Consider the following 22,828-nt stretch of genomic DNA (forward strand, 5'->3'; position numbering starts at 1 on the left):
ACTACCTGCAATGACTATGTAGCTCTTGTTCATCCAGATCTTGACAGGGTATATGGCTCTATGGCGCTTTTAAATTCATAGTGGATGCGTGTGGAATAATTACCGAGCTGCAGTTTGGGTTTGTAGTTGTTGAGGATTGCTGTATGTAGCATGAGGATCAGAAGACCTATGTTGACAGCTGAGCTATCGTGTATGAGGCTGTGCTGCCTCATGTTTCCTTTCTTCTCAAGAGAGATGTCTCAAAACCGGATTTTGGACTTCTGACTTGGTTTCAGTTGACCTGCCTCTTTTTCTGTATTTACCTCTCTTTGTGGATGTGGACCTTGCCCCAGGTATAGCATGTGCCCTCTTGTTCAGCGTGCTGTAGTGAATGCTCTTCGTAGAAGGGAAGGAGTGGGATATGGAAGTATATTGTCGGGTGCAATTTGCTTTGCGTATGTAAAATTGAATGAATAAAAGAGAGTGTGCATGTGTGTAATAAAGAGAGCATAAAGAAGAGTTTAGTCAGGACTACAGCAGTAGTTACAAGCTACTGCTGAGCTGGCTGAAATTTGTAATAGATGAAAGAGGCCATGGATGTGGTGGTGTGCATGTTTACAGAGGGGTGAAAGAAAAATGGAAGGCTCTTGTATGAAAGTTTAAAATAAGGGCAGAGGAGACAAAGTTGCTGCTATTTTATGTTTGAGAACTGATATCTTAATAACGTTAGAGAGAGGTGTGTTGCGTGGCTACAGGTAATGAAGGTCCTTACAATGTTTGCTTTCGGTTTGTGCTAAAGGTGATGAAGAAATGGGACTTGGTGTTAGGAGTGCAAAAGAAAAAAAAAATGGGGGAGCGGGGGGAAGGTAATGGTCTTTGCAGCATATTATGTTTTAAGTAAGTGTAAAAAGTAAGGTAAGATGTTCAGAGAGGGAGAAATCAAAATAATTCACAGTGAAAACCTGGAGGGAAAAGAAGTTCTTAGAGTTATACAGAAGGATAAGACAATTTTGTCCCAGTGGTCTGGGACGAAAGAGGACTGGTTCACAGGGAATGCCCGGAGAACAGGTATTGACACAACTGATGTACCGCCAACATCCTCCAGAAAGAGGGGAGAAGAGCATTTCTCAGTAAAGGCACGGTGTTGTGGTTAGTTGTAGTGGCCCAGCTCAGTATGCACAGGTAACGGGAAGCATCTGGAGTATAGGGGTTGAGTAAGCGTTTTATAGTGCTTGGATTGCAATGGATTGTGAAAGTGTGGGCAGGCCTTCAAAGGGGAGGATCCCAGCTGATGGTTGTGTGCAGGAATAGCTTGACTTCAAATTCTACGATACCATTTTGCTGAGAACTTTATTCTCTCTTTCTGTTTGCAGGAGACAGAAGAGATCTTGGCAGATGTACTGAAGGTTGAGGTTTTCAGACAAACGGTAGCAGATCAGGTGCTGGTAGGAAGTTACTGTGTTTTTAGTAACCAAGGAGGAATTGTGCACCCCAAAACGTCAATTGATGATCAGGATGAACTGTCTTCGTTGCTCCAGGTCCCGCTCGTGGTAAGGCATTTGTGGGTTTGTGTTTTCTCTTGCCACTCCCTTCCAACCCAGTTCTCAGTTTTAGTGTTTCTACAGCTAGTGGGCTCCTAGATACTGTTTCTCTGCAGAGCTGTCCCAAGTGGGAGATGAGGAGAAGACTTGAACAGGGCAAGTCTTCTGAGACATTTTCCTTGGCTTTTCTGAGTCTGAATAAGGTGCTTAGCACCTTTAATTTGCTTCTGAAACATTGCTCTGCTGGGATTACGCAAGTTGTGCTGATTGATTCATACAGAATGTGAGATTGTGGTTTGGTCAAAGGCAGTGTTTAAAAAAATTAAGTAATAAAATCCTGTGCCTGCTCAATTGGATTTGTGAATTTCATGACTGCTATGCCTTTATGCTTCCTACTTGTTAGATTTTATTTCACTGAATGTCACACAATTTTCTCTCCAGAGATTAAAGGCTGTCCATTAATCTTCTTATCTGAAATCTTTATAACTTTGTTGATGGTAGGAGCTTTAATCTCTTCAGGAGTGTGAGTTGAGGCCCTCCACTAAAGACTTGTAATAAGGATGTGTAACGAAATGTGTTGCTGTCAGCATACCCTGTTAACTCTTGCCGCTTTGTTTTTGCCAGGCCGGAACGGTGAATCGTGGCAGCGAGGTCATTGCGGCAGGAATGGTTGTAAATGACTGGTGTGCCTTCTGTGGGCTGGATACAACCAGCACTGAGCTCTCCGTCATCGAGAGTATCTTCAGGCTGAATGATGCTCAGCCAAGTACCATTGCTACCAGCATGAGAGGTTCCTTGATTGACAGGTAAGGAGGATCCGGGTCTGTGTATAATCAGGATCAAAACAGGCAAGATTTTACTATAAAACTGGTTGTTTTCACAATTGAGCTGTCTTTTTCTTTAATTATTTTTTTTGGTTTTTTTACTTCCTCTTTCCTTTTATTGGGTTACTGACAACAATTACCTCATTGCAGAAGGGTTTGTTTCCTTGTAGCTGATGAGCCTGCTTAGTCCTGTATGGAAAGTGTAAGGGTTTTTGTTGCAGTTGTAATACTTTTTGTGAGAAATGGTGCCCATTTCAACTTTCAGATACTATTTTTTTTTCTAGCTGTTCAGTACTTAGCTATGACATGGGTGGATTTTTTTTAAACAAATCTTGTTTTAGAAGTTAAAATGTCAGTGACTTGGCTTGACGTCTTGGCTTTTGATTGCTGTAACCCATAAAATTATTATTTCAAATGCCTGCCACAACCATTTCTGGAGCCAAAAAGACTTTGGAGCTTGTCTGCTGCTGCCCTAAATCTTTTTAATTTAAGGCTGCTGCCTTAGATTTTTTTTTTAAGCCTTTTTGTCGAAGGCTTTGTCCAAGTTACCTTTTAATGGGAGGCAGGTTTTCTTGTTTTCTGCCTGGAGTGGTAGTGATACAGAACTTTCTCCATTCATTAATATACGCAACTTTTTTTACAAGGTTTAGGCATACATGTAGATGAATGTCCTATGCAAACTTCATTTGGGCTTTCATTTGATTACAACTCTTACAATCATTGCTGTGGTGCTAGAGGTGTGTTCTTGAGCTACCTAGGCCATTGTAACTTAGTGGCTGAGTTCTCAGTTATTGTAAGGATGTATGGGAATGGTTTATGGCATAAGGAAAGAATAAGGAATTCCTTGAATGAAGAACCCTTTGAAAGAGTTCTTTGCTGCCCCTTCACAGTTCGTGTATAAAGGCTTGATGTCTCTGAGCATAACAGAGCCATAATTAAACTTGCTCTGCACTTTTGATAACTACCTAGACCAGGCTGGGTGTACATTCTGCCTTTGCCAGCTTGACGAGTCTGTTCTTACGGTTTGCTGTTAGCAGCCGCTGGGTCTGCTTCCCTCTTTTCATAGACCCTTATGTTCTAGGAAGGGAAATTTCTACTGGGCCTTTGTAATTGGAGGTTGAGAACTGGCTGTACTGGTGTTTTGAAATGCTTTCTGCACTCTCTGGCACTCACCTGCTAAATCTCGTTTCTGTTTTGTCTTTTTAGCTTGACATGAGCTGTGTTGGTTCCTACTTTCCAGAAAGCTCCTAAGGAGTGAAGTGTCAAGCTGCACTTTGGATTACAGACATCTAGACCTTCTGATGTTGTTTCTGCAGGCCTAGCCCAAGGAAGAGGCTACAAAACCGAGTTTTCGTAGTGTTTTGTAAACTAAGTATTATTACAAAAACTGACAAATAACACCCATAAGTTACAAATAAGGAATGCTGTCTATCCCTTTGCTGACATTCTCCCGTTCTTCAGCTGTGCTTTCTTGGTTCGTGATGCTGACTGAGCCCCTCAAATTTGCCCACAATATTTACTCTTGTGGCCCTTGGATATTGATCACTAGAGATTATTTTGCCTTAAATAATGCATCAGTGTTCTGCTGCACAGCAGTCTCTTTCAGCACATACATGGCACTGCCCTCTCTTTCCACACTCTTGCTAAAGAGCGGTGTTTCTGCTGTAGGTAGACTTAAGAGCCCCTTGTATGTCCAATACCAAAATATAGTAGTTTACTTGCCACAAAATAATTCAGAAGTCATCACCTGCTCTTGCCCTGACTTGCAGCTATTCCCACAGGGCTGGTGATTCTGAAGTGATCAGCTGTGATTAAAACTGGAATTTCTCAAAGTCAATCCAGGGGCTCCTAACAGCAACAACGTGTGACCACCTCTGGAACAGTGGTATTTGATCTGTTGTCTGCAGCTGCCTGGTGGCATGTGTGCTGCTTCTGAGGCATCTGCGAGAGGGAGCCTAGAAAAGCATGCTGTTGCCATTGGGCTTAAATTTGTTCTACAGGAGTTAGCTACGTACGCTGGGAAACTCTTAGAAGTCAGCAAATCAAAAAAGATTTAAACCACCTCATCTTGAGTTATCTTGGAGACAAAGGTTAAGTAACACGGTTCTAACCAGTTACTCCATTCAGTTAGATGTTACAGATTTGGGAGCTTGCTAATTAGGAGCTCTGCCCTTGTCAGGGAGTGATGATGACAAAAAGGAGCTGTAGATACCGCTTTCAGGTAGAAGATAGTCATTTGCTTCGAAGCAGGGCTGTTGCTCACTGATCTCTCATTTCAGTTGCTTTTCTTCTGCTTGCCCGTTAAAGGTGTACTGAAGGCACAGAAATGCCTCCGCTTCCCATCCTAAGGGTGTGTGGAAGCTCCTTGCTTGCTTCCACACAGCTGCATTACTCTCAGCTGGGTTCTCTTGAGTGCTGTCCTGAAGGCAGCGTGGGCAGAGCTCTTTTTTAGCCCTGGTGCTTCAGGCTTTGTAGAAAACTTAGTCAACTTCCATTTTTGTTTTACTGTCTGGATGTTAAGGGAAGGTTTTATGAGTTTTGGTTGATTAAAGGTTGCTCCTTAAACTTTTAAATAAAGATTGCCATAGGATCTTCTCTGACCGTAGCAGTCCTGCCATCTGGTCTGTCTAGAATGGTAACTGAGCCAGGGGCTGCGATTTCCAGACAGCTCACCTTCCTTCTGCCATTGGGGAAGCCTGTAAGCAGCTCATAGCTCCTTGCTACTACAGCTAACAATTTTTGGTGTTTATGGCCCCTTTGATATAGTGGACTACCTTTCTTGGCACTGACTCAAGGTCTCCTCCTCTTAGCATATCTCGGTATTTAGAGTGAGAAGCTGATTTCCTTTGGCCACCTCACAGGGATCTGTTCTTGGGTATAAATGGCAAAGACTGACTTGCTATCGGTGTTAGCCTGTATTCGTCAAGTGCAAAATGAGTAAGGCTGAAGTTTTCCTCTGCAACTTCTGTAACTTTTTTTTTTTCATTCCGGTTGATAGGCAGGAACCCTCGTTTATATTGGTGATCTTGATGTGTGTTACGTGTTAAAAATTGCTTAGAGGTAAACAAGAAAAATAATCCAGTCTCTCTGTAATCCAAATCCTTAAGTAGGAAAGATAGTGGTACAGAGTTGGGGGTTGTGATATGCCAAAGAGGGTTAGAGACAGACAGCAGGATAGGGTGTTGCTGACTGTGGTGTGTGACCTCTTACAAAAGTTGCATTGAAGCTTGGGAACTAGAAGGTGGCAAACGTGATGCCCGTTCTAAACAAGGGTTTGTGGGAATTCTGAACTAGTAAGATGGACCTATGTACAAGGAAAACAGAAACTATAATAAAGAATGGAATTGGTAGAAACATGGATACATGGTATCATGAGAGTATAAACTTGGTGTTTTAATGGCAAGTCATGTCTTGTAAGACCTGTGGAGTTCTCTAAAGGAGTCCACAGGAATATGGAGAAGGTCTGTTGTAGTGTTACTTGCATTTCCAAAAGGCATTTGGCAGGTTTTTGTGCCAAAGGCTTTTAAGGACCCTGGGTGAGTGATCCCATGGAATGAGAGGGAAGCCCTTTCACATGCTTGAGGATGGGGGACAAAGTCAGAGTAAATGGTTAGATTTTCCAGGATTTTCACAGGGAGCCCCGCTGGGAGCCACAACGTTCAACGTTACTGTGTCCTGTTTAGGAAAGACAGTGGATTAGTGCAGGGAAGTTTGCCCATACTGACTTATTCTGACTAGTAAGGATAAGCACTGACTGATGGGTTGATAGAAAGGTAATTTCAGTGCAGCTGAACGTGAAGAGAAGAATGTTAGGGTTAATCCAAATGTCACACCTGTAGTGATGACCTCTGAGCCGTGCAAGACCAAATTTGGCCTGAAGGTACGTATTTGAACAAGACGTGCTCAGTCTTCAGTAACAGTCAAAAAAGCAAACTGCACGTTTGGAGTTAATTAGGAAAAGAAAGCCCCAACAAAGCATCATTATCTGTAAATCCGTGATACATCTTTGTCTTGAGTGCTATATGTAGATTAGATGCAAGTGTTGCACAGTGGTTGCCATGCTTTTCTGCAAATACATATTTTTGGGTAATGCTCATCTACTTCATTGTTCATTAAATTTTGGTTCTTCTGTAAACTAAAAGCTCCAAAGGAAGCCAGGGGAAAGGAGGAGTGAGATTCTCACGCTATTGCCAATTACCTCCCTGAGAACCTGCCTAGCAGTGTCAGAGCTTGCAGGTGCAGGGCCGTGAGGATGAGACTTGTGAGAACAACAGTGTGAAACAGTAAGGGAGAAATGACAGCTCAGGTGAAGCGTTACAGAAAGGGAGAGTTACAAGTGGCAGGCCCTTGGCATCGCACAGCTTGAGGCACTTAAAGCACTGCGCAACACTTGACTGACCCTTTTTATGTGCTTTATCTCAAAGGCGGCACCCTCCAGTGGTGATGCCAAAAGAAGGTGTTAAGGAATAATCAATAAAATCAAGTCGTGTGTCCCCAGTGCTGGGTATTGCTACCGCGGGTTCTCAGGATTCTTAAAAATGAAATTGCTGAACTATGAAGCTGTGGGTTACATACCACGGCTATGTACCACCTTCGCTATCAGGCAGTGGAAGGCAACACGTGACTTCAGGTATTATGAAGGGTTGCAGGAATGACCCGAGGAACTATAGCTGATTCCAGCTGTGCTGGACAAGTAAGTCTGATACTATGAGAAAGGTTGGAATCAAGCCCTGGGATGAACGTGACAGCACGGAGAAGAGTTGTCCAGAGGTTTTGAGGGAGGAATGAATGTCTCGCAACTCAAGGTTCAGTGAAGAAGTCATAGGGTGTGTAGCTTTGGCTGCCATAGTGTGCTTTAATGGCCAAAAACTTCTGTCAGGGTCCTTCACAGAGGTTTTTAAAAACCCGAGTCCTCATGGTGTGAGATGGGAGATCCCCTTGAGGTTTAATGACTAATTACAAGTTAGGAACAACTAATCCATCTTACAGTGGAGGACCACCTCTGTTCTGACTGTAGTGATGGTGTATCCCAGCACACTTCTAACTTACCTGGAAAAATGAGCCTACTTTACTGGTGATGAAATTATTTGAAGTAGTCAAAAACCGAGGCGGGGGAGGGGGGGAGGAGGTAGAATGCTGAATGCAGTCTGGTGTATGTAAGTGGGCTGCTCGCCAGAGGGGCTGCAACTGCTGCGCTCGAGGTAAACGTGTGCCAGGACTCCCCTCTGGCTGCACAAATGGCCTGTACTGCAGGGTGGTGTGTATCACGCCAGGAGCACACCTGGAAGAGCCTCTTGCTTATGGGATGAGAGTTGAATAAGCGCTGCTGTTCCCTGCTCCCCTGCGGTGGCAATATGTCCTGGTGCTGCATTTCTGGACAGGAACTGGAACATGGCCACCTGCCCATGGGGATGCTTTAGCCACGCTGATGGGAGGCAGACCAAGTCGATACTCCGCTGCTCAGGTGCTGTGTTTCTGTAGCGTAATACAGGATCCCAGCAAAGAGCTCGGGTGTAAGAATATTAAGGAACTATCCCTTACACGAATACTGACGCTTGTGCCTGGATCCAGGTCATCCCAGGACTGCACAGGTGCTAATCTTAGCAAAAGAGAGATGAGAGCAGCGTGAATGATGGGATCGTACTCAGGGGAAGTTGGTCAACTGCTCACCTACCTGCACCAGCCCCCCAGTGCCAACACTTGTACCCGTAGAGGGCTGTTTCTCAGCCCCTTAAACACCTACACAAATACCTCACACCCCTGGAAAGCTCAAATATGTAATATCTGCACGAGGAGCCACTTACGAAGCAGTTAGAAAAGGCACCAAACTATTTCTCTGGTTCTTTGAAGTGGCAGTTCTCTGAGGAAGGCTGAATTTTGGCAATATAGGGCAGGCAGCTTGCCTTATTGCAGCGGGGTGCCTGGCTCCGCAAGGCAATACGCAGCTGTCTGAGGAAATGGCTCAGCTTGCTACAGACCCAGGCGTTGTGCTGCCTGTACAGCTTGTTACTCAGTGTAGGGTTTTGAACAGACCAAAAATCTGCCTTAGGGCGGGAGGAAAAAAATACAAACAAAACCAGGCATTTCTCTAGGTTGTAAATTTTTTTTTTTTTAATGATGGCTGTTGGAAGTTGCTCAAAGGTTTGGGCTGTCACAGTCCCAGAAGAGATGGCAGCGTACAGATGAGTTCGATGTGCCATGTGGCTGTGGCGTTCATAGTGTGCATTCTACCACATACATAGTACACATAGCAACATACGGAGTAGCATGTGTGGGGGGTGTCTAATTAGTAGCTCCGATTTCATTTGGTCCTTTGCACTCCTTCACCCATCATGAGACATTATCACATTTTTTCACTAAAATTCAAAGTTTCGCATCTACTAGCTTCTCACCTTGTAATATGTTTGTAATATTTTTTTTATGTTTAAACACAATAAACAGCTTGGCTATGGAAATCAATTATGAAGGACAAAATACAGTTTGAGACCACGTGTTATGCAGTCCTAGTGGGCTTCACTAGAAGTATCTATTTGTCTATCCTGCTTCACCATAGCAATATTTGAGCACTAGTTAGAAATTCAGAATGCTAACAATCTTTCTGCTTCTTCATTCCTCATCATTGCAATTAGGAATATTTTTAGCATGTTTGTCATCCTTGGATTTTTTTTTTTATAGCGGACATTACAAAGCTGTACTTTTTCTATACTAACTGGACATTTCTGTGTATTGCGCTTCCATTGCACTGAATAAATTTCAGTTCTAGGCAGAGGGCTTACGCTAATCACCTATTCCTTATAGTGAGCGTGCAAAGCAGTTCATATGCTTACATGAATGGCACTTCTGTACAGCGCTGGACTTCACCATTGAATTGCAAGAAACTCTTCTTCCGCTCTTATTTAACATGGTAGAAATATCAGCATCAACAACAAAATGGACTACGTTTGTGGTTAGGACACAACATCCTAAACCATTCACAACTGTAAGAGGGATAAGCAGAAGCTACTGTTGTAGGAAGAGACTTGTGAAAAGTTGCTAGCCGAAAGTTCAGATATTTATCTAGCCTTTACCTGATTTTTATGTCTCTGTCAAATGTGGCTAGTGATGAACTCATTCTACTGTGTGGCATGCTTCCTTTGGTCCTTGCCAAATATTTGCCTGTGAAGAAGTGAGCAAAAACAAAACACAAATTTCGAAGGCATACAATGTTTGTAACATCTACAGGGATTGGATTTAGTTTTATAAACAGGCCTAATTCTTACTGTATCTTGACTATTTCAGCAAAATATAATGACGATCTCACTCCAAACAAACATTTCCATTCTCCTGAAACCCAACATACAAATTCCACAATCTAGTTATACATGCCACATAACAACAATTCATCTTTTCCCAGCATCTTAACAGGGGCAGAGTGCAGTCTACGTCTATACATATTTTTCAGTATATCGGTAACCATTGGTTCATTGTTTCTTGCTGATGGGAGCTCAGAACAACATCATATGACATTTAAATATTTCTTTCATGAATGGCTCCCAAAACAAAAACATGTATTCCCATTATTGGTTTTTTTAGACCCAATTACTTTGTCTTCAGATTGTCCCAATCTAGGGCTTGATGTTGCCAGGTAACATGGTGTCTGGTTTGGTGCTTCTTGAGCTTCTGCTCTGCACTCATTTACCTCTTTGAGTGCTTAGTGGTTCCTCATGCACTGTGCTGAGTGGCAGCGTTGATTAGTTATGAATGTACAAAACATCTGACCAGCAGGTATTGGAAAATCGTATCCAGGAAATTCCCTGGATTTCGTAATAAACTAAGAAGACCTTTTAGAATGGTTCAGCATCAGAATGTCTTCTGCTTACGATACTGAATTGTTCCTGTTCATAGATTTCATGATCTTAATTCATTTATGAGACAGCTATTAAAAAAATGGTTCTGTTCAGAGGTGGTTTAGCTACACTGGAGAATGCTGGGTTTAACAGGGAGCACTGGTGCAGGGAACTGAAGGAAGTTTCCCAGGTCAGTTGAAACCTGTCTTGAAGACTCTGATGTTAGCAGAGTGAGCCTGTGGAGGATGGCACACCAAGACTGACACGAAACTGAGGCAGTAAGAAGGAAAGAGGCTCCACGCTGCAAGGCTGCCTGTATTTTTTCCAGTTTTACGGCTTCTTTCGGTCCCAGGCTGTCCAAAACTTGTAGGTCACTGAAGTAGTTTTGTTTGGTAGGCTTTTGAATGCATTTTTTTTTTCTTTTTTTTTTGTCCATAGTCCTCATCAGATCAATGAGTTGAAATGTGCAGCGGGCTGTGTCATACCCACTCCTGGACAGGTCTTTTGTAGTACACAACATTTTGCTGCACCTCTTTGTTTTTAAACTGGAAGATCGTGTATACCAAGACAAGGATACACAGAGACAAAATGCAAGGGATCACAACGGCGATTGCATTTACAGTGCTAGGCACATCGTTTATTGTCACCATAATATCCACATCGTCATGGGGGAGGCGTCTGTCTTTGCTTCGTTCAACATCCTTCTGGTTACAGCCCATCCAGTCTTTGAGGATTGACCTGGGGTAGCCTGGCTCCACACTCAGCCTCTGGTTATCGAACTTCCAATACTCCTTCCCTTTGTAAAAGTAGGTATAAACTAGGAGACAAAACAGAGAAGATTTCTCACCACACCATTTTCAACTTGATAAGCTGTGCTTGTGTGAGGATGTTCAGAGAGCCTGAAAGGCTGGAGGTGGTACCTGCCTGGGCCAATAAAACACATTCATCCAGGGCATCCCAAAACCATTGAAAAGTGAAGGTGGTTCTGGAGCTAGCATTTAAAGGAGAAGCCATAACCCTAGCTTGGGGGTGCAATGTTGCCCACAGAGCACCACTCCCCTTGGCTAAGACAAGCTGTGAATAAAAAAACCCAAACCTAACTAACTTTAAAGTAAGTGTTCTGCAGTGAGTTATTTTTTTACTAAAGCACCTGTAAATACGTGCTCGTCATTACCAAGCAATTAACACAATCTGCAGAATGAGTGTGTGTGCCTGGGTGCGATAGTGTTTGGAAGAATACTTAAAGTTTCTCTTCACCCAGCCTGAGGGAGCGGATGCTGAATGAATCCTTTTGGCCACAGAATCCAGAAGATTTGGCCTTTGTTAAGGAGCAGTCTTGTCCTGCTGCTAATAAAAGGCTACATGTTGTCTGAAGTACCCCTCATCTCCCCAGATGACTCCTTTTCTAATCACACTCAAGTGATTAGGAAAAAAAAAAAAAAACAAACAGAAAAAAGGAGAAGGGAACAGTGGTGAAAGCATCCGGTCCGGTCTCCTCCATCTGTCCTCCAGCTTGGCTGGCTCTCACTGCAGTCCTCCAGCCTAGCTCAGCCCTTGTCTCCCTCCACAGCCCCAAATTTAAACACGGCCTCAACGGCACAAGCCCCTTCTGTAAGTTCTTTCCCCAACCGGAAGAAGAGGAAGAAATCTTCAAATCAGAGAAAGAAATGTGTTGGAAGGAGCCTCTGGAGGTCCAACCCCCCTACTCAGAGCATGGCTAAGTACATCAGGCAGGTTGGAGCCTGTAACGGAGTGACTGAGCTAGCTACAGGTAAGAACCTAGGAGGAAAAATGTAAGTTACGGCATCCTCACAATCAGGGCCCAGGAAAACTTGGGTAGGGACTGTTGTGACAGCAAAACCAGAAAAAAGTCCCCTTCCTATCCCTCGGAGCTGGCATTGCGATAATGTGGTTTCGCACTTGAGGAGGTACATGGGTTGGGATCAGGGTCAGGAAGGATCTCAGACTGCAGGTGCTTGCAGGTGTCAGTGTGACCCTAGAACTTCTGAGACTTGATTCCTATTTCAGGAAATATTCAAAATACATCCACCAACCCAAATCCCAAGGTAGACAAGCTGTTACTGATCTAACAGGCGTAATGACTGCAGATACATACAGCCTTCTTTGCTGATAAAAGCTCCCTGCGGAGCCTGAGGGATTCCTCTCCACACAGTGATGGGCTTTGGGTATCCTGGGTCCGTTGCTCTCTTGTCCTCATTGTACCTCCAGTACCTGTCGCCTTTGAAGAAGTAGGTTTTGCCTACTGGCTCCCAACGCAGAGCCGTGTCAATGCCTTCCCGCGGCAGACAGCTCCCCAGCTCCACCAGACTGTGTGGGTAGCCTGGCTCTGCTGTCACTTCTTTAAAAACCCAGTATTTATCTCCTAGAGGTGAATGGGGACACAAACAAACAGATTTGTCTAATTAGTAGTTGAATCAATACAAATGTAAAACAGCCACAATGACCCACAGCATGTCGAGGACTTCCGGGCTTAACTGTGTAAGTGAAAAAGCTGCTGCTCCTCTTCATTTTGAACCTGAAACCTCCTGACTTCATTTGCTGCTCCTCAGCTCTTGTTTTGGAAGAAATGTTAAACAACCCTTTCCCATTTACGTTCTCTAGGCCAGTCATGCTTTCAAAGACTTCTCTCATACCCTGTCTTTGGCATCCCTCATTCCTTGCAGGAGGTCAGCCCATACTTTTTGATCATTTCTGTTGCCTTTTTCTGAGCCTTCTCAAGTTTTAATACAGTTTGTTGAGCTGAGGGACTGAAGCTGGAGACATAAATTCAGAAGACCAGGTACTGTGTTTTTTGTATGGGGGCATGCCGATGCTTTCCAGCCACTCTTCCTTGCTTACAACTTGCTCTCAAGTTACAGGATCCTGTTCAGACGCTGTCACAGTGCAAGGAGCTAATGTGGCCCTGGCATAAGGTTGGTCGTTTTGTCTCTTTAGGAGACAATTGCCCAGAAATGTGGTTTGGGGGTGCCCTATACCTGGAGAGGCCCTAATGCCTTGCCAAAATATGTTCAAGGAGATAGGCAGGAGACTGACACTCCCTGGGAAATAGGAGCTATTTCTTGTTATCATCACATGAAAGCCAACTTCCACTAATGAATATCAGCTTTATACAGAGATTGTCCTGGCAGGGCCAGCCCACACTAAGCTATATTTTAAGGATTAGAGGCTGCCTGAAGTGTCCCCTTGGAAAAGGACAAGGATGCACCGTACCTGTTTTCCCCATCTTCATGCCATAAGAGTGTGATGCGAGGCAGGTGTGGTAGGCTTGTACTGAAATGTACTGTACCTTTGAAGAAAACGAATTTTCCATCAGACCGCTCATAGGCTGCATCAATCTTTGCGGGGAGGCCTTTCCAGAACTGCTCAATTTGCATGGGATATCCCTCCTGCACTCGGTTGTTGCGCAGACGCCAGAACCAGCGATCCTGAGAAAACCAGAAGCGTCTTCAGATTGACTATTTTTATCTTGCAGTCAAATCAGGCTGGGCGTCCAGCATCAAGCATTACTAATCCCTGCCTAGGCCCCGTAACCATTAAAGACAGAAGTCTTGGTTTAGATGACAGCTCCAACCCAGCCCAACACTGTCTCCAGTGAGGGAAACGCTTCGTGGGGAAGATGGCAGCCAAAAGGGTGAGAAGTTGATTGCTGGTGCTGTGAAAAAGGGTGGAAAGAAGGAGAGGAAAAAGGAGCAGGGGGAAGCAAGTCCACAGTTGTAAGTGTTATGAACTCATTTGTGAGCAACCTCTCTGCATGTCTCGTCACTGAGGTGTCACTTGCGCTGGTACAACTGGTGCTCAACTATCAGACCCCAGGAGAGCCATACAGCCTTAACACTACCTGGTGACTGTGTGAAGTGCACAACATCCAAAGGCACAAAGGAGTTATTAAATATCCCTTTAGATATGAGATCATTAGTTAAAGCCATAGTGGATGCTCAGGACAGAGCCTGTGAGACTTCTCCCAGATGCTGTCCCAGTCTTCAACTATTTTCAGTTCAGGCATTTTCTGCCACTGATGTGGTTTGTCCATTTAATGACCTTCAATATATCCCTCTCCACATTCATAGCCATTGGGCAGAGTGAAAGCTACAGGTATTTTGGGAATGGGAGCATAGGTTTCCATATGCAAGGCACTCCAACATGGGTTATTGAGCAAAGCCTCTCCTTCCTCGCTGGCTGTAATTTACAAACAAGGTTGACTCCAACTCCCCAAGAGCTTCAGGTAGACTGAGTGCTCCCTGAAGCCCACGGTTTGATGCATGCCATCTCTGGAGGCAACGAGGCTTAATCCCTGGTTAGGTACTGGTATTGCTTTCTGGCTTTACAGGTGGCTCCTCTCTGAGCTTGATGGTGTCTGAATTCTCTGCCAGTGCATCCAGTTCACATTTTGGTGCACAGGCTGCCCGGGCATTTTGCGAATCCCATCAGGCACTGTTTCCAAATATTACAGAGCCAATATCTGCTTACATTTTCCTTCTAATACTGCTCATTCATCAGCCTCAGACGAACTGAGCTATTTTCACAGACATTTCAAATCTCACTGCCTTATACTTCTATTAATCTTTTCCAGCAATGAAACTAAAGAAAGACTCATGGGTAAGGAGGAATTCTTAGTACCTTGAAAACAAACATTTCGCCTCTAAAGAGAGCCACGGTGTTAAAGTTGCCATCACAGATGTTCGGTTTCGTGCCAGGAGGAGATGGCCTATCACCCAGAGGAGGACTAGGAGGTCTTGGCTGTCTCTCATGTTTTCTTTCTGAAGTGGAGTGAATTCTGCGAACAGGAAGAGTCGGTAAAGGCCTGGTTGGCTCCAGGGGCTCAACAGGAGGACCTAGAAGTGAAAAGAAAAGTGTTTAGCAAAGTGGACAAGTTTGGATTTTCTGTGCTTCCCTCGTAGGTTTTAAAAGGCAACAGGCTGGATGAATAGCATTGCCAGGAATTTACATACTCCTTATGCAGAGCTCATTCCCTAGAAATGGGGAGCAGAACGAGATGCAGCCACACGTGAAAGATGTCCCAAAACAGATGAGCGATAAGAACTGAAGGAGAGCCAGTATGTTTTTTGTAGGTCTTCCCAAGGAGGCTGGAGCTAAAAAGAAGGAGGAGCCACACCAATCATGTTCCCAACTGAAATGAAAGGTAATAACCCTTGAATAGAGATGTTTAGTAGACCATTAAAACAAACAAACAAACAAACAAAACAAAACAAAGCAAAACCAGAAAAAGTTAGGGTGTGAAAACCAGTGCTACAATCTAAGGGGAACTGCAAGGGAATTTAGAAATTAGAAAGCAATTACTTTATTACAGTTTAGTCACCAACCTTTGCTTTCAGAACACTATGGGAACTCTGATGAACAGCCGTGATAAGGGACCATGCTCTCATTCAAATGATGCCCCCTACAAGCACAGCCCTCCCCTTCAATCCTTACCCGGCTCAGCTTTGAGATCTGACATGGCTGCAGGAATGTAAGAGTTATAAAAATACAGGTGACACACTTGGAGCAGAGGTTTGCTTTTAGACTAACTCTGTCATAGGATGATTTCATTAACAGTTAGTGATAAAATCTGGACCAAACCTGATTAAGAGAGTCATAGATTTCTTGTTGCTTCTGCGAGAAGGCCACAAGTTAGTATGGTAATAAGCAGAAGGCTACTAGAAGCAAGAGATTTTGGCAAGTTTGTATCTGATGTAATCATATGGGATTTGATTGTTTATTTGCATGGATTACGGTTTCAATCTCTTTCTGAACGGCGCTTTTGAAGGGGCTATGTAGAGAGATTGCAGGACAAACCTCCACCAGTGGGCAGAATGGGGGCTGACTTTCATGGTTGCTATATCAGTCTCACTGTTTTAGGGGTTCAACATCACTGCTGATGTGCTTCACACCAGCTGTTATTATTGAACACTTGCACTGGACAAGGCTCATCCTCACAAGCTGAAAGAGAGTTACCCTGTTGTGGGTGATTGCCTTGCCCATACCCAGAGAAGGAATTAATGAGTAAGTTTTTAGATACCCACGGAGGCTACGCACCCATGGGATTACAAGAGGGCTTTTGCAGATAAACATTTTGAACTATGCTGCCTAAAATGATGGTTAGGTGCCCAAGTCCCCATGTCAACTTAGCTCTTAAATGTTACATTTTCAAAGGGTTCCTATAATGAACGAGTGCTTAACACATCCTGGGAGGGTGACTGGGTTAACAAAAATCGTCACAGCTAGTGACAAAGAAGTCATCAGAGAAAGCCATCATATTTAATTGTTATTAAGGTTGTAACGGTAATAGTCTTCTGTGTAGGTTTCATGGATATTATGTTCAGAAAGTACCACTCAGAAAATATAGTCCAACTTCCTGCAGTACCAGGCCAGAAACCTGGTGTGGTTTGTGCAGGATACAGCACATTTTCCAGATTTCAAGCCATAGAAAATCCTCTATAATGCACAGCAAATTGTTCCAATGATTAAGCCCTGTCATTGCTAAAGTCTGTGTCTAAGCTATTGTCTGAGTTTGTGCAGCTTTTTTTTCTTATCTCTAGTGTCTCAACATTTAATCATTTACAGATCTTGACGAGGATGCTTTCAAAATTCTCCTTAATGAGCTAAATAGACCCGGTCCTTCTGCCTGTTTCTGCAATGTCTTTTGGTTTTAAGATCTTGAGACTTACTCTTACAGCTCTTTTCTAAACCTTTTCAAATGGATCATTATATTTCTTCAAGGTGACTTGTCCTCATAATGTGATATTTTGTGCCATATGCAATTTTTATTAGCAACTATTTTTATTTACTTTTATTCCAGAACTTTAATAGAAGACATCAAATATTGCTCACAGAAGTCCTTTAGATGAGGATTCTCCGTTGATAGTTATTCTTGGAAAGCTGCCTATATGAAACGGATAAAAATATTATACTAATATTATGTATGTCTCACCCCCCTCCATTCTTAGCTGTTCAGTGCCCAGTATCTTAGCAGACCATAAAGTTCTTCTAAATAAAATTCCCAAACTGTGATACTGCTACTGCTAGTGATCTGTGAATTCTCCCCAAATGGTATGCAGCAAAGGTCTCTAGACATTGCCTGTCATAGGAGCAACAGGGTTGGACCCCCTTGTTAGCCAGGCAATATGGGTGCATCTACACTAGTGTTTCAGTTCAGCTCAGGAGTGTGCTTTTGAAGAGATGCTCCATCATTTGCAATTTCTGTGCTTTGATTCACACTGAAGTTCATGAAATGCATTCTTTTTGGACAAAGCTAAACTTGAAGATGCACTTCTGGAGCACATCTGGGATACTGCAGCTGCAAAAAGGCATCACAGGACACAGCTAGAGCTAATCCACAATAACCATCCCTTTCTCCAAAATGCATACAGAGTGTGTGTCAAGTCCTCAGCACTCTATTTACTCAACACCATCCCCAAATACTGCTATTATCTACAGATGTGCTACTATTATTCTTGCTAGCAGCCATAGACATTGTTTGCTAATACAGCCATAGGCAACTTATTGTGGTGTGAAGCACATGGCTCGTGCAAAGGCTTCTCCTCCAACAAGCGGCACGCTAGCTGGCACTTCTGGTTCAGGCTGGAAAGCTCATGGAGATAGGATTGAGTTGGTACAGTGGGATATGCTGCAGGGGAAGGGATGGGAATGGGGAAGGAGGTCCCAGACAGATCTTACACAAAGAAAGCTCAGGTTCTGGTTTGTTCAGATGGGACATGGGAGCACAGTGTTCAACTCCTGCTTAGGCAAACTAAAGAGGCAGGAAACTGGTAACCTGTTTTGGCTGCCAAAAATGGCATTTGGTGCCAGTTATAGTATCTGAATAAATTAAGTTTGAAAACCAGCAATTTACATGCTTGGTGAAGACAGGAGATGCTTGCATTAAGGAAAGGTAAATCTTGACTTCCTAAGCAAGGAAACAATAAGCAATGACTTACTGCACACTGCAGGTCTCATTAAACCGCCGTGTGATCCTTTTGCTCTTGTGCTGCCATCCACATGGCTTTGAGTGGATGCGTTTTGTAAATAACATTGAAAAAAACTCTAATCCATGTCCTACATGATAGGATTCCCCTGCCAACAAACTGATACAAGGATCACCTTTCTAAATGAGACTATAGCATGTTGCTGCAGAAGCACGAGAGGTGTAGTTGTCGTTCCCTCCCCTTTGCAAGAGGCTAATGCTGCCGTGCACTGACCAAAGAAGAGATGCATTTCTCTTCCCATATATGGATCAGAAAAGCCTCTTTGGTGGTCAGTTTAATTGATACAGTGGAGCAATTTCATTAAACAGATACTTGGTAGTTTGCAGAAGACCACCACCAGTTCCAGCACAGGATAGATCCCTGTGTTGTGAGAGGCAGCTAGAAAGAAATTCACAACATGATTGTAAGGACTCCAAGGAGCACTGTTGCCTTTAAACAGGGTGAGATATGTAGCAATCTGCAATGCAGAGGCACACCTGCTGTCAGAGGGAATTGTCTGGGAGGGACCCAAGAAGTCATGGTGTGTTATGTATTCAAACTGCTCGCTGGAAAGACACAGAGTGCGAAAGGGAGTGATTGCCAAGTCGGGGCGGTTCTGCTTCTCAGACACAGCAAATGGATAGAGATACCCAAATCAGTCTGGATTTCCAGAAATAACAGGCCAAAAACTCCACACTTTGAAAGGAGAAGAGAGTGAGACTAGAGTTTTATAGAGTTGACCATGAGCAGTAAGATGAGGACATGACATTATTTTCCCCCCCTCTCTTTTAAAGGAAAAAAGAGTGAGACAGGAGTAATATCTAAAGAAAATTATGATGAATGTGTCTGATGGGTCACAAAGACACACAGAATCTTATAGTAAGGTGCAGAATAGGGACTCTAGTATTCTGGTCATACACTAGAAATTTAACATCTCATGCATGATTGGAGTTATTAAAGATTCACTCTCTCTTCACAAGTGAGGACCACTCATATACCAGGTTACAGCCTGCCCTGCCCCTGCTGCAGGACAGCAGTCATGTTCAACTCTCTCATGGTCAACTTAAGCGCCCAAAGTCTGTCATAGTCTTCTGCAGAGAAGAGGAAAGTTAAAATAGCACCCACAACCCAGGGGACCGATGTAAAGGTTTTAATTAGCCCTAAGATGCCACTGAAACAGAATGCAGTTAAATTTGCAAGGCAGAAACAGTTGTACACACTGTGGTCAGGATGGTGCAAATCAGCAATGATTCAGGTGAATCAGAGATTTGCATTAACTAAAACATTTGCTAAAGCAGTGGAAAGAGATTATAAGTCAGGACCAACAATGGCAGCTTGGCTACCGTACGTACTCACTGCTTGCAGTGGCCAAACTAGCGCTGGCATATTGCTCTGAAGGAGGTACCCAGCACTGACCAGGCTTCCCATGCATTTTGCAGGTGGTACTACAACTTGCTTGGATGCAGACTTTGCCATTTCACTTACTTACTTAAAATATTCCTCTTACTGTCCTTCCCTTCTAGCCATGGATTTTTCCTTGCTATCTTTCACTTCTCTTCTCGTTTTTATGCATTCTGGGCCTTCTAATTTATCCTGATTGCTGTCTTGTCTCCTCTTGTAGTTATACAGATTGCATTTTTATTTTTAATTGCTGCCTTTGCTTCATCACTGAGTGAGGGTGGACTTACAGCTAAAGGTGGAAGGTAATCCTACAGTTATACACGTGCAAAGAGCAGAGGAGCACACATACAACATGAAAAGCCTTGGGTCCAAGTGCTAGGCAGGCAGAATTTGGTCTACAGTTAGGGGGATGGAAAGCAGAAGCACAGCCTGTCCATTGCTGAAGAAAGATGCTATCTCATAAGACCTAAGCCACTTCAGAGCACAACCTGGCATGAAAGCAGTATGAATAAACCCTATATAGTTTGCCAGTCATTACTATTTCCAGAATCTCATCACAGTAATCTGCCTCCAAAACAGATGGTTAAAGGCCAGATATAACAGGTTTATCAGCAGCAGAGATGACTATGTGAACAAAGAGTTACTTAAGAGATGCTGGTACCTTGGTATTTATTACAGGAACCGATTACACCCACCACTGATATAACTAACCAGGCAGTATCGCGCGCAAATCACAACCTCTATCACTATGTTTCCAAGCAACTTCAGAGAATCAGTCAGAGCAAATCTCATTGAGAGAAAAATTAAGTGAGAGAGGCTATTGCATGGATCTGCAATTGGGCCTGAACCCGGTCACCTAGTTACTGCGTGTGATCCCAGCACTGGAGCCGAACCCACCCCCAGGGCTGAACCTGAAGCCACTTCCACACGGGAAGCAGGTAAGAAACCTCCTGGAGCTGGAAACTCTACATTCTGGAGGGAAGCAACTTGCTGGGACTTGACAGACACTGTGTGGAGAAGAAGACTTTCTTCCTCTCTATCACAACCAAGGCAAAGAATGTCAGAAAGCTTTTGGGTCACAGCAGATCACCTTCAGAGTGTGACTTCCGCCACTGGCACTTAGCCTCCTCCCTTCATGCTTCCTCTGTCGCAGACCATCTGAATACCAAGGTGACCTGTGAAGATAACACAGAGAGAGGAGGCATTTAGGAGCCACTGTGTCGATAGTTGAGGACAAAATATAATTGTACTGTCCTCCTGGCTATTGACAGAGTGTTCCCTCAACTGCACAACACCTGCCTGGAGGCTCAGCGTCTTGCATGGCTCAGCATCTGTCACAGCCAGCTCTGCACAAGCCAGGCGGCTCTCCAAGCCTGCCAGTACAGAGGACGCTTTTAGTTTCAGATCAGGGGAGATGATAACGATCCACCTGCAAACAAAGGCCTGTCTTTATCATCTTCTTAACATTCACTCCAAGAATAAAACTATCATCCAGACTACAGGCAGGCAGTTAGTTACACTTTGAATAACATACAGGGGTTTTTTGGTTGTAAAGAGCTGAGCTGTCTGCATGTTTCTGCAGGACTGTACCAGCTACCCAGGTACACAGGAAAGGCTCCTCAGTTTCAAATCAAAATATATGGTCCAAATGAGCCTGGGAGAGTGAAAGAAACCTACCTGGCTGCTCTGCAGACTCCAAGACAGTGGAGAGAGGTCCGGGTTCATATTAAAAGAGCTAGCTGCCAACAAGCTATCTCAGGGACAAGAGACAGTCCATCCACAACAGCTCAGAACTCAGGAAGGACTCCTTTCCCTTGCTCGCTTGGTAAACCTGTCCACAGAGCACTTCTGAGGTTAGACTTCAGCAGTGAAGTGAATGAGCTATTTCAGTTAGTTTGGGTATCCTTGCCACAGGGCACTACAGTCTGCAGAACAAGCCCCAGGACCCACAGTGTACCCAACAGTTGGGCAGTCGAGGCCCCCTTGATCATCACTGGGCGGCAGGAAGGGTTTCTTGAGCCCTTCTCACATAGATATTCTCCTCTGAATGACCAACTGCCACCCAGGTGATAGAGCATTCACCTGGAAGACAAGCGTCCATGGCTGAAATCCTTGCTCTAAGCCAAAGGGAATGCTCTCCTGGGCTCTGTAATAAGGCGATTCACCTTGAGGTTGGGTCCTCTGCTTTGGGTGCAAGAAAACTGGATCCAAAATTCCCAGGCTTAGACAGGCAAATGATGAGAGTTTGGGGCTCTGCAAGATGCTCCAGCTGTGGTACTTGCACCCCAGTTCCCCTCTCAAAAAACTTTAAGAAGCCTGACATCTGCTCCACTGCAAAACAGAACATTTTTTTGTACTCAGAAAGATCTGTAGGATGAGAGGAGTATTTCATGCCCAGCCATAACATAAAGCAGTGTTTCTCCATCAGCTGAGAAACGTCCCAAGAGATGTGGGCTCCCCCTCAGCTCCCCCTTCGTCAGGAGGCAGCTGATCCACGTGATCAGGTCCTTCCTCTCACACCCGATGTGTGCAGCTTCAGGGCTGATGTGGGCATGGGTGAGTGCCTGTGTCTTGGCAGGGTCCTCCAGGTGTCAGGTGGACCCCAAGGACAGCACTGGGAACCAGGCGGTTACTCCCTGCCTGTTTTCAGAGGAATGGGAATGGAGACCTGGCATATGGCAGGTGAGACTCAGTGGATGCACCAGAGGTGGAGTCTGGTATTTCCTGCTGGGTCCAACAGTCTCTGGACAGAAGGAAAGGTGCAAATGAAGGGATGCAACATAGAGAGGGAGTCTGGTATTTCTGCAACATGCCAGAGATGTGGCACCAGGGCAGATCCCTCCAGCTCTCCTATTGCTGTGCATTTTCCTTCCCCTGCCTTCCTACGAGCACAGCACCATGGTGCATGGATCCAAAAGTTCCAGATCTTGCAGCTTCTATAGATAAGGTCTTGGATGTTACTCTATTCTCTTCCCACGTTCAAGAGGACACTATTGGAAAACAGTCCTATGCCTAATGTTTCCAGGTCCTGCAGGACAGCAAACCTTGCTCTGATGGTCCCACTCACAATGCAGTGTCACCACGTGGAGCACTTTGCATCAGGTCTTTCTGCTGTTTCATCAGAAGCCATCTCATGCAGCCATACATGTAGGCTACAAGGATCTGGGATGGCTCTATGGGCCGCCATTGGGAAAAGGTGAGGGAGGTTACGAACTCGTGCTTGCTACACAGGAGTAATGAGGCCAGCAGAAGGTGCCATTTGCTCATAGACACTG

General features: G+C 44.3%; 2 protein-coding genes across 2 annotated transcripts in view; one reads left to right on the top strand and one right to left on the bottom strand.

Moving 5' to 3' along the window:
- Positions 1-6,837, top strand: part of EIF6 (eukaryotic translation initiation factor 6) — an 8,814-nt gene extending 1,977 nt beyond the window's left edge. Inside the window, exons 2-5 of the mRNA XM_009318678.1 lie at positions 5-48; positions 1,353-1,529; positions 2,145-2,326; positions 3,551-6,837. Coding sequence (XP_009316953.1) covers positions 5-48; positions 1,353-1,529; positions 2,145-2,326; positions 3,551-3,560 — 413 coding nt within the window. The 3' untranslated portion in view covers positions 3,561-6,837. The remainder of the gene's footprint in view (positions 1-4; positions 49-1,352; positions 1,530-2,144; positions 2,327-3,550) is intronic.
- Positions 6,838-10,649: 3,812 nt separating this feature from the next.
- Positions 10,650-22,828, bottom strand: part of MMP24 (matrix metallopeptidase 24 (membrane-inserted)) — a 44,918-nt gene continuing 32,739 nt past the window's right edge. Inside the window, exons 5-8 of the mRNA XM_009318643.1 lie at positions 14,809-15,023; positions 13,478-13,616; positions 12,287-12,553; positions 10,650-10,987 (exon numbers count right to left, since the gene is read on the bottom strand). Of these exons, the coding sequence (XP_009316918.1) occupies positions 10,650-10,987; positions 12,287-12,553; positions 13,478-13,616; positions 14,809-15,023 (959 nt within the window). The remainder of the gene's footprint in view (positions 10,988-12,286; positions 12,554-13,477; positions 13,617-14,808; positions 15,024-22,828) is intronic.

The sequence above is a fragment of the Pygoscelis adeliae genome, unplaced genomic scaffold (genome assembly GCF_000699105.1).
Source record: "Pygoscelis adeliae isolate BGI_AS28 unplaced genomic scaffold, ASM69910v1 Scaffold72, whole genome shotgun sequence".
In the NCBI taxonomy this organism is placed as follows: Eukaryota; Metazoa; Chordata; class Aves; order Sphenisciformes; family Spheniscidae; genus Pygoscelis; species Pygoscelis adeliae.